Genomic DNA, 12254 nt, shown 5'->3' with positions numbered 1-12254 from the left:
TGAAGGTCTAGGCCCGAAACGTCAGCTTTCCTGCTCCTCTGATGCTGTTTGGCCTGCTGTGTTCATCCAGCTCTACACCTTGTTATCTAAGGTTGTCGAGGGTTTGTCTACTGAGTCAGTATGGGTGGAAGTCAGAAACAGGAAAGGAGCAGTCACTTTATTGGGAGTGTTCTATAGAACTCTAATAGCAACAGAGACACTGAGACTGGGAGGCAGATTTTGGAAAGGTACAGAAATAATAGCGTTGTTGTCATGGGTGACTTCAAATTCCCTAATATCGACTGCAACCTCCTAAGTGCAAATAGTTTGGATGGAGCAGATTTTGTCAGGTGTGTCCAGGAAGGATTTCTGACTCAATATGTAAATAGGCCAACTAGAGGGGAGGCCATATTGGATTTGGTGCTTGGCAACGAACCAGGCCAGGTGTCAGATCTCTCGGTGGGAGAGCATTTCGGTGATAATGATCACAATTCCCTGACTTTTACTATAGTCATGGAGGGGGATAGGAGCAGGCGGTATGGGAAAGGATTTAATTGGGGGAGGGGGAATTACAATGCTATTAGGCAGGAACTGCCGAGCATAAATTGGGAACAGATGTTCTCAGGGAAACGCACGACAGAAATGTGGAGGTTCTTTAGGGGGCACTTGCTACGAGTGCTGGATAGGTTTGTCCCACTGAGATGAGGAAGGGATGGTAAGGTGAAGGAACCTTGAATGACAAAACAAGTGAAACACCTAGTCAAAAGGAAGAAGGAAGCTTTCTTAAGGTTGAGGAAGCAAGGATCGGACAGGGCTCTAGAGGTTACAAGGTAGCAAGGAAGGAATTGAAGAACGGACTGAGGAGAGCTAGAAGGGGGCATGAAAAAGCCTTGGCTGGTGGGATCAAAGAAAACCACAAGGCGTTCTATACATATGTGAGGAACAAGAGGATAGCCAAGAGGGTAGGGCCGATCAGGGATAGTGGAGGGAACTTGTGCCTAGAGTCAGAGGAGGTAGGGGAGGTCCTTAATAAATACTTTGCTTCAGTATTCACCAGCGAGAGGGACCTTGTAGTTTGTGAGGACAGCATGAAACAGGCTGAAATGCTCGAACAGGTTGATGTTAGGGAGGAGGATGTGCTAGAAATTTTGAATAACATGAGGACAGATAAGTCCCCTGGGCCAGACGGGATATACTGAAGGTTCCTACAGGAAGCAAGGGAAGAGATTGCTACCCCTTTGGCGATGAGCTCTGCGTCCTCACTGTCCAGTGGAGTCGTGCCAGAAGATTGGAGGGTGGCAGATGTTATTCCCTTGTTCAAGAAAGGGAATAGGGATAATCCTGGGAATTACAGACCAGTCAGTCTTACTTCTGTGGTGGGCAAATTATTGGACAGGATTCTGAGAGATCGTACTTATGATTATTTGGAAAAGCATAGTTTGATCAGAAATAGTCAGCATGGCTTCGAGGGGGGCAGGTTATGCTTACAAGCCTTATTGAATTCTTTGAGGATGTGACAGAACACATTGTTGAAGGTAGAGCAGTGAATGCGGTGTATATGGATTTTAGCAAGGCATTTGATAAGGTTTCCCATGGCAGGTTCATTCATAAAGTAAGGAGGCATGGGATTCAGGGAAATTTGGCTGTCTGGATACAGAATTGGCTGTCCAATAGAAGACAGAGGGTGGTAGTAGATGTAAAGTATTCAGCCTGGAGCTCGGTGACCAGTGGTGTTCCGCAGGGATCTGTTCTTGGACCTCTGCTTTTTGTGATCTTTATAAATGACTTGGATGAGGAAGTGGAAAGGTGGGTTAGTAAGTTTGCCGATGACACGAAGGTTGGTGGAGTTGTGGATAGTGTGGAGGGCTGTTGTGGGTTGCAACGCAACATTGAAAGGATACAGAGCTGGGCAAAGAAGTGGCAGATGGAATTCAACCCAGAAAAGCGTGAAGTGATTCATTTTGGAAGGTTGAATTTGAATCCAGAACACAGGGTTAATGGAGGATTCTTGGCAGTGTGGAGGAACAGAGAGATCTTGGAGTTCACGTCCATAGATCCCTCAAAGTTGCCATCTAAGTTGTTAAGATGGCGTTTGGTGTGTTGGCTTTCATTGGCAGAGGGATTGAGTTTAAGAGCCACAAGGTTATGCTACAGCTCTATAAAACCTTGGTTAGACCACACTTGGAATATTGTGCGCAGTTCTGGTCGTCTCATTATAGGAAAGATGTGGAAGCTTTAGAGAGGATGCAGAGGAGATTTACCAGGATGCTGCCTGGACTGGAGGACAGGTCTTATGAGGAAAGGTTGAGGGAGCTAGGGCTTTTCTCATTTGAGTGAAGAAGGATGAGAGGTGACTTGATAGAGGTGTGCAATGTGATGAGAGGCATAGGTAGAGTGGATAGTCAGAGACTTTTTCCTAGGGCAGAAATGACTATTACAAGAGGGCATAATTTTAAGGTGATTGGAGGAAGATGTAGGGGAGATGTCAGAGGTAGGTTCTTTACACAGAGAGTGGTGGGTGCGTCGAATGCACTGCCAGCAGTGGAAGTCGAGTCAGATACATTAGGGACATTTAAGCAACTCTTGGATAGGCTTATGGATGATAGTAAAATGAAGGGTATGCAGGTTGGTTTGATCTTAGAGTCAGATAACAGGTCAGCACAACATTGTGGGCCAAAGGGCCTGTACTGTGCTGTACAGTTCTATGTTCTAAAACAACCTTACATGAGTGAGATTATCTGCAACAAGGATTACCCCAAATGAATTACAGTTTTCACACGAGATGAACGGAGACCCCAGGCAACGGGAGGTTCTCAGTGTTAAAGTGGGATCTTGATGTATTGACTTACCGGATCACCTGGTTGACAGTGGTCGATGGGCCTGTGTGCAGTGTTCAGATCTCCCAGGACAATCACATTCCTGTTTCAGGGAAAACCAAGTGCTCAGGGCAAAATGCTGCAAAACTCAAGACCAACACCAGCAACAAAGGCCAAGCATTGACCCATGGGGCTAACTGATTGGAACTCAGTAAGCCATTCAGCCTACGATCCAACCTGCTACATAGGAACAGGAGAAGACCAATCAGCTCCCTCCCAATTCTGAGACTCAGACACTGCAGTGGGCTATTCAACCTCTCGGATCTGTCCTGTCAATCAGCAGGATTGTAGCCAATCTGGGATTCAACTCCATATACCTGCCTTTACCTCTGATCACTTTGCCTAACAAAGTTCCATCAGAAACAGACATAAAACTAACTGCAAGCAATTCAGCATCAACTGCAAACATCTCCCACTCTTTGGGAAAATAAGTGTTTCCTAATTTCACTTCTGAAAGCTCCAACTCTGTTTTGTTCTACATCCGATGCATCTGCACTCACCCAACAGTGGTTTTGGTCTACCTATCCTATTAGGTTTCCTTCATCACTTGAAAACTTTAACCAAATCAACCATTTAGTTTCTAAATTTTAGGATATCTAAGAACAAAGAACACTACAGCATAGTAGCAGACCCTTTGGCCTATCAACAGTGCGCTGACAGATGACGACTTTCTAAACTAAAAACCATTTGCTTCTCTGTGGTCCATATCCCTCTATGCCCTGCCTATTCATGTTTGCATCTGCCTCCACCACACTTCTGGCAGCACATTCCAGGCACTGAGCACCCTCTGTGTAAAATAAAAAATTGCCCTTCACATCTTCTTTAAACTACCACCTTTTACCTTAAACCTATGTCCCCTAGTAATTGAGTTTTCTGCCCTGGGAGAAAGACTCTGACTATCCATGCCTCTCATAAGTTCGTAAACTTCTATTAGGTCACCCCTCATCCTTCAATATTCAAGTGAAAACAAATAAGCTCATCTATTCTCTCCTCTTAGCTAAAACTCTAAAACCACGCAACATTATGTTAAACCGTTCCTGTACCCTCTCCAAAGCCTCCACTCATTGCCGCCTCGGGTTCAATTCCACCCTCGGGCGACTGTCTGTGTGGAGTTTGCACATTCTCCCCATGTCTGCATGGGTTTCCTGTGGGTGCTCTGGTTTCCTCCCACAGTCCAAAAATGTGCAGATTAGCTGGACTGGCCATGCTAAATTTCCCATAGTGTTCGGGGATGTGCAGGCTAGGTCGAATAGGAATAGGAGTGTGGGGTGGGTTGGGTCTGGGTGGGATGTTCTTTGGAGGGTCGGTGTTACCTCAATGGGCTTAATGGACTGCTTCCACATCGTAGGGATTACTATGACTCTACGTCCTTCTGGTAGTGTAGCAAGGAGAACTGTACACAATATTCTAAATGTGGCCTAACTAAAGTTTTGTCCAGATAGAACATAGAACATTACAGCGCAGTACAGGCCCTTCGGCCCTCGATGTTGCGCCGACCTGTGAAACCAATCTGAAGCCCATCTAACCTAAACTATTCCATTATCATCCATATGTTTATCCAATGACCATTTAAATGCCCTTAAAGTGGGCGAGTCTACTATTTTTGCAGGCAGGGCATTCCACGCCCTTACTACTCTCTGAGTAAAGAACCTACCTCTGACATCTGTTCTATATCTATCACCCCTCAATTTAAAGCTATGTCCCCTCGTGCTAGCCATCACCATCCGAGGAAAAAGGCTCCCACTGTCCACCCTATCTAATCCTCTGATCATCTTGACTTGCCAATTTTTATACTCTGTGCCCCAACCGATGAAGGCAAGCATGCCATATGCCTTCATGACCACCTTATCCACCTTGGGCTTCCACTTTCAGGGAACTGTCGACCTTTATGCCAAGATCCTTCTCTATGTTGATGCTTCTAACTATTCTACCATTTACTGTATACTTACCTCCTGCATTAGATCGTCTAAAACTTATCACCTCTCATTTGTCCAGATTAAACAATCCATTATCCATAACTACCACAATCTTTGTGGTACCCACAAACTTACTGATCAAGCCATCCGCATTTTCCTCTAAATCATTTACATATGAAAAAAAAAGGTGTCCCAGCATTGATTCCTGCAGAACACCACCAGTCACAGATTTCCAGTCAAAAAATACCCTTTTCAGCGCTACTCTCTGTCTTCTAAGATTTTGCCAGTTCTGTATCCAAATTAGCGACTCCCATATGACTTCACCTTTTGTGTCAGCCTGCCACGAGGGACCTTGTCTATCTGGACTACAGCAAGGCCTTTCACATCTATCACCCTTTCCTGTGTCACTTTCTCAAAAACATTAATTAAGTTTGTGGGACACGATCTTCCCACATAAAGCCATGCTGCCTATCATGAATAAGTCCATATTTTTCCAAATGTTAATAAATTCTATCCCTAAGAATCTTCTCCAAATATTTTCCTGCCTTACGTCAAGGCTCACCAGACCTGTAATTTCCCAGATTATCCCTGTTGCCTTACTTAAACAAAGGAACAACATGGCTATTCTCCAGTCCTCTGGGGCCTCTCCTGTTACTGAACAGGACACCAAGATTTCGTACAAGGCCCAGCACTTTCCTCACCTGCCTCCCTCAGCATTCTGGATCAGATCCCATCAGGTTGTGGGCTCTTGTCTACCTTAATGCTTTTCAAAACACCCAACACCACCTCCTTTGTTACACTGTCACGCTCTAGAATAACAACATACCGCTCTCAGGATTCACCATCCACCATGTCTTTCTCCTTCGTGAATACCAATGCAAAGTATTCGTTAGAGAGCTCAGCCACTTCCTCCAGCTCCATGCATAAGTTCCCTCCTTTGTCCTTGAGTGGACCTACCCTTTCTCAAGGTATCCTTCTTGCTCCTTATATATGGGTAAAACACCTTGGGATTTTCCTTGATCCTGCTTGCCAAGGACATTTCATGGCTCCTTTTAGCCCTCCTAATTCCTGGTTTAATTTTTTTCCTGCTATCTCTGTATCCTTCAAGGGCTCCGTCTTCGGTTTCCTAAACTCGTGTATGGCTCTTTTTCTTTTTGACTCAGCTCACTATATCTCTTGGCATCCAAGGTTTATGAATCTTGCCATCCTTATCCTTCATTTTCACAGGAACATGCTGCTCCTGAACTCTAATCAATTGGCTTTTAAAAGATTCCCACGTGCCACGTATGGATTTACCCTCAAACAGCCGCCCCACAATCTACATTCTTCGAAGGATATCTTAGATCTAGAGTACCTACAGTGTGGAAACAGGCCCTTCAGCCCAACAAGTCCACACCGACCCTCAGGGCATCCCACCCGGATCCATCCCCCTATAACCCACCTAATCTACACAACCCTGGACACAATGGGCAATTTAGCATGGCCAATCCACCTAGCCTGCAAATCGTCAGACTGTGGGAGGAAACCGGAGCACCCAGTGGAAACCTACGCAGACACGGGGGAGAATGTGCAAACTCCACACAAACAGTTGCCCGAGACGGGAATCGAACCCAGGTCCCTGGTGCTGTGAGGCAGCAGTGCTAACCACTGAGCCACCATGCCACCTCCACACCTTCCATCCATTTCAACCCCTTCAAGTAATATTTTCTGGATTCTCGGAATTGATGGATTGTGCAGTTTCTAGGTGGGCAACTCCACAATAGTAATAGGGAGGCAGAAGTAGTGGTCAGTGTGTTTGTATGTACAAGTTTCTATTGGGCGTGTATGTGTGTCAAAGGGTGTTGGAAGTGACTGGAGAGTGATTAGACACTGGAGTGAATTAATAACATGGAGCTTAAAGCAGGTAAGCTTTTTGGCTTTAGTGTATTTAGTTCCCGCCTGATACTGTAGTAGTTAGCCTTCCCCCAGTTTAATATTTTCAACCAAGAACTACTCTTGTCCTTAGTCATAAGTAACTTAAAACTTACAGAATTATGATCACTGTTCCCAAAATGTTCCCCAACAAACTTGAATCACCTGGCTGGGCTCAATCCCCAATACCAGGTCTAATATGGCCCCTTCCCTAGTCAGGCTAGTACATATTGTTTCAAAAAGGGGAGGCAATGGCCCAGTGGTATTATTGCTGGACTGTTAATCCAGACACCCAGGTAATATTCTGGGGACCTGGGTTCGAATCCTGCCATGGCCGATGGTAGAATTTGAATTCAATAAATGTCTGGAATTAAGAGTCTAATTATGACCGTGAATTCATTGTCGATTGTCAGGAAAAACCCATCTGGTTCACTAATGTCCTTTAGGGAAGGAAACTGCCATCCTTACCTGGCCTACATGTGACTCCAGACCCACAGCAATGTGGTTGACTCTTAACTGCCTTCTGGGCAATTAGGGATGGGTAATAAATGCTGCTTAGCCAGTGATGCCCTCATCCAATGAATGAATAAAAAAAACCCATCCTGAACACACCAAACAAACATCCCCCCCACATCCAAACCCCTGGCACTAAGCGAGTCCCAGTCAATATAGGGTAAGTTAAAATCACCCACCACAACAACTCTGTTCGTTTTACAGCTTTTTCACAATCTGTCCACATATCTGCTCCTCTATCTCCTGCTGACTTTTGGGAGGCTCTTAAGCTCAATCACATTAATCACATCATCCTTCCTATTCAGAAGCTCTACTCATATGGTCTCATTGGATGAGCCCTCTAAGTTGTCTTCCCTCAGTACAGCTGTGATATTCTTCCCTATCAGAAATGCAACTCCCCCATCTCACCTGAAACATCTAAATCCCAGAATGTTTAGCTGCCAGTCTTGTCCCTCTCTTAACCAAGTCTCTGTAACAGCTACAACATCATAGTTATATGTATTAATCCAAGCTCCAATTTCATCTGCCTTACCTGTCATACTACTTGCATTAAAACAAATACACTTCAGACCGCCAGTCCGGCCAGGTTCAATAACCTCTCCCTGCCCATTCTTCCTCTTAGTCTTACAGGCCTTAGTCTCTGACTCCTGCTTCTTGGTCATTTTACTTGCTGGCATACTGCACTGGCTCCCCATCCCCCACCACAACACTAGTTTAAACCCTCCCGAGTGGCTATTGCAAATCTCCCTGCCAGGATATTAGTGCACCTCCAATTTAGGTGCAACCTTTCCCTTCTTGTACAGTTCCCACATGCTCCGGAAGACATCCCAATGACCCTCATCTCTGAAGTCTTTTCTTGCTACACCAGCTCCTTAGCCATGCACTTAACTGTACTGTCTTCCTATTCCTAGCCTCATGTGGCACAGGACGTAATCCTGAGATTACAACCTTATAGGTCCTGCTTTACAATTTCCTACCTAACTCCCTGAACTTCCCTTGCAGGACCTCATCTCTCTTTCTCCCTATGTCATTGGCACCTAATGGACCACATATTAAGCAACCTCTGGCTGCTCAACCTCGCCCTTCAGAATGTCCTGTGCCCCAATTTAAATACTTGCAACCGAGAACTACTCTTTTCCTTACTCATAGCAGACATCTGCTCAGAGATATCCTTGATCCAGCCAGGGAGGCAACACACCATCCTGGGGTCTCACTTGCAGCCACAAAAATGCCTGTTCATGCCTATACAGTCCCCTACCCCTACTGCTCATCTACACTTCAATCCTCCCTACTATACGATAGTGTCAGTCGCAGTGCTATTGATGTGCCTGCTGCTTTCCCCTGACAGGCCAATTGCCCTGTAACAGTATTCAAGGTAGTATACCTATTTAAGAGGGGACTGGCCATAGGGAACTCCTGCACGGCCTATCCACAGTTACTCGTCTTCCTGGTGATCACCCACTCTTCTCCATCCACGTAGCCCTTACCAGTGGTGTGACCAGCTCACTAAATCTGCTTTTCACGACATTCTCAGCCTCGCGGATGCTCCATAGCGAGTCCATCTGCAGCTCCAGGCTCTCCACTCAGCAAATCAAGACATGCAGCTGAACACACTTCCTGCATATGTAGTCACCACGGACACTGGAAGTGTCCCTGAGTTCCCACATACCGCAGGAGCAGCATCCCACAGGGCTGAGATCTCCTGCATTTTGAACCTTTTGAACGAAATCAACCTTAACAATTACAGACAATAATCCAGGAACTGCTTACACAATCTTACCCACTTGTGAATGCCCTCACTTGTCAATCTTGAAATCTAATTATTTAATCTATCAGATATTACAGAAAAGTACTGGCTGAAAGGTAGAGATTACAGCAGGTGAGGAACCCACCTCAGTAGGAAATCCTTCCTTGCTGTACCACCCAGGAGTTCCCTCAGCAGTTAGGGCAGGAGGATTCTGCTATGGGACCTGGCCTGAATCATTCAGGATGGAGCAAACAGAAAGTGGGTATGGTGGTTCTTAGGCAGGGAACCTGAAAATTAGATAGGAAAGAATTAGGGGCATCCTGAGTTTCAAACAGGTGGCTTGTATTGTGATACATGATCCCGCCAACAGGAAAGACTCATTGGCTTTATGGTGTGGCACAGAGAGATCCCACTGGGGTTTGAGATGTATTGGGGAATGGAGATCCCATTGGGTCTTATAATTGGGGTGCGGTGGGTGTGTCTGAGAGTGAGGACAGTCGAACAGGGACAGATGCAGGAACTGCCATGAGGTCATCACTATCTACTCAGTAAAACTCATTCTCACCCTCCGTCCTGCAGCAGAGCCTGTGTCCTCGCCTGCAGCAGTTGATAGAAGCGCAGCTTGTAATGGCCACGGTCCTCCCTCCCAGGATCCGCACGGGGACAGTACACATTAATCACTGTCAACATTACCTCCTTCTGCTCACATGTTCTAAAGTCAAAAAATGAAAACTTTTAAACATTGCTTTTTTCCCCAAAGTGAAGAATTACTGGTAGTGGACATACGGCTGAGAGTCTGATTGATCCAAGGCTTTTTACTAAATTTGGCAATTTCTGCATTCATGTGAATCATGGAAGCGTCAAGTGCAAACTGCAACAGAAGCCTCTTTAACTCTCCAGCTTAACAATTTGGAAAAGGTAAAGAAAACTATTTATTTTTCTGTATTTTTAATTGTGGACTGAAATGGGAGAAGAACTGTTTTAAAAGCAATGATTAGTGAAGGATTATCGCATGTTTTTGGAAGCATGTAATCTTAAACACATTGTAAGTGCTGTTCATACAGCTGCTGGTGCAAGCAATAGTAGGAGAAGGTGCAAAGGAATTGCAGCCAAGAGAGTGTATAAATGGATGTTCAGCCAGCAGTGAGTAGCTGATTAGTCAGTGGACTAGTAAACAGTTATCAATGATAAAAGCCTTCCAGCTGTTAACAAGGATGATTGGTTCTGAGGTAGTTGAATAGCTTGAGGATGTGAAGATGACACAGAGAAGCCTTTAGATTTCCACAGCTCAGGAGCTCTCCCTGTTCTTTGCAATAAAAAAACCCAGCTGAGCCTGAAGAAAAATCGTTTATTTTTCTTCAGCAGTTGCTATAAGCTGTGGCTCTTAATTAATACAGATGACACTAAGATGAGTGGCAGAGCAAAGTGTGCAGAGGACTGTGAAACTTTGCAGAGGAACATAGACACATTGAGTGAGTGGGCAAAGGTCTGGCAGATGGAATACAATGTAAATAAATGTGAAGTCATACATTTTGGTAGGAGTAACAGTAAAAAGGATTATTACTTAAATGGTAAAAAGTTGCAGCATGCTGCTATGCAGAGGGACCTGGGTGTCCTTGTGCATGAATCACAGAAGGTAGGTCTGCAGGTACAACAAGTAATTAGGAAGGCAAATGGAATTTTGTCCTTCATTGCTAAAGGGATTGAGATTAAAAGCAGAGACGTTATGTTGCAGCTGTACAAGGTGCTGGTGAGGCCACACCTGGAGTACTGTGTGCAGTTTTGGTCTCCTTACTTGAGAAAGGATGTATTGGCACTGGAGGGGGTGCAAAGGAGGTTCACTAGGTTGATTCCGGAGTTGAGGGGGTTGGCTTATGAGGAGAGACTGAGTAGATTGGGATTATATTCATTGGAATTCAGAAGATTGAGGGGGGATCTTATAGAAACATATAAAATTATGAAGGGAATAGATAAGATAGAAGTAGAGAGGGTGTTTCCACTGGCAGGTGAAGCTAGGACAAGAGGGCATAGCCTCAAGATTAGAGGGAGCAGATTTAGGACTGAATTGAGAAGGAATTTCTTCACCCAGAGGGTTGTTAATCTATGGAATTCCTTGCCCAGTGAAGTAGTTGACGCTAATTCAGTAAACATTTTTTAAAAAAAGGTAGTTTTTTTTGAACAATAAAGGAATTAAGGGATACAGTGAGAACGCGGGTAAGTGGATCTGAGTCCACGAAAAGATCAGCGATGATCTTATTGAATGGCGGAGCAGGCTCGAAGGGCCAGACGGCCTACTCCTGCTCCTAGTTCTTATGTTCTAATACGTCAGAGACATTTTATGTGGGAACCAATAACCTTGTGCCTCCTACAAACAAGTGAAAGCATCCAGAGAAGGAAGACTGAGTGTAAGGATCATCTCAGCAGATCCTGTGAACAGGAACTACTGAACTGCTTTCTCCCACAGCCCATAAAACCCCATTTTTTTGTGTGCGCGTGCAAGCGTGTGTGTGTATGAGAGAGAGAGGATGTTTATAAAGGGCTAGAGTTTTAACTGGTAGAGTTTATGCTGACAGCGCATAAACGTTCTCCTGTAGCTATAGTCTATGTACTTGTGATAAATGGTCATTCTTGTTTAAATGCAGAAATCTGGTCCATGGTCTTTTTCATTCTGGGTCAAAAAGGTAGGGAAATTAGAAGATTCTGCATATTTGTAAGAATTTGTAACTTTTGTCACTACTCCAAGAATAGTAGGGCCTCATTATAAATGCACTGCCCCACTGAGATATAACAAAAGCACAATGTACTTGCAGGGCATGAGTTACCTGACTCGATGTTTTGTGATCAAGGCTCGGCCTTCACCATCCAACTCTTTCAATTCCTTATCTGAAAATCCTTCCAGGGCACATGAAGTGGGATTTGACAGGATTCCTGACAGACCTTCTTCTGCAGCGAATGGAGCAGCATTGTCTGTACAAAAGGTAGCAACACCTGTGCAGCAGTAACAAGGGAATAGGGGATTGATTGGTTGATTGTCAGGTGCACCGAATTACAGTGAAAAGCTTTGTTTACAAGCAGTACAGGCAGATCATAGTAAGCAAGGATATACAGATCAAAAAGACATAGACAGAAGCATACAGGTTACACTGCACAGGGTGTGAGTTAGGCAAGCTCAACGTTAGCAAGATCAGCATTATCTGAGGCCACAGAGTCCATCCATCAGTCTAATAACAACCGGGAAGAAGCTGTTCCCAAATCTACTGATGCATGTGTTCAGGCTTCTATATCTTCTGCCTGATGTAAGAGGTTGTAGGA

At 44.8% G+C, this 12254-nt stretch overlaps 1 protein-coding gene across 1 annotated transcript in view; it reads right to left on the bottom strand.

Moving 5' to 3' along the window:
* The window catches only part of LOC109918764 (APEX nuclease (apurinic/apyrimidinic endonuclease) 2), a gene marked incomplete at its 5' end in the record, with an annotated part of 15103 nt that extends 3166 nt beyond the window's left edge, over positions 1 to 11937 (bottom strand). Inside the window, 3 exons of the mRNA XM_048617786.1 lie at positions 2829 to 2898; positions 9508 to 9654; positions 11765 to 11937. Coding sequence (XP_048473743.1) covers positions 2829 to 2898; positions 9508 to 9654; positions 11765 to 11937 — 390 coding nt within the window. The remainder of the gene's footprint in view (positions 1 to 2828; positions 2899 to 9507; positions 9655 to 11764) is intronic.
* Positions 11938 to 12254: the final 317 nt, after the last annotated feature.

This window comes from Rhincodon typus, chromosome 38 (genome assembly GCF_021869965.1).
Source record: "Rhincodon typus isolate 14 chromosome 38, sRhiTyp1.1, whole genome shotgun sequence".
Taxonomy (NCBI): domain Eukaryota; kingdom Metazoa; phylum Chordata; class Chondrichthyes; order Orectolobiformes; family Rhincodontidae; genus Rhincodon; species Rhincodon typus.
This window is presented reverse-complemented; position numbering and strand designations above follow the sequence as displayed.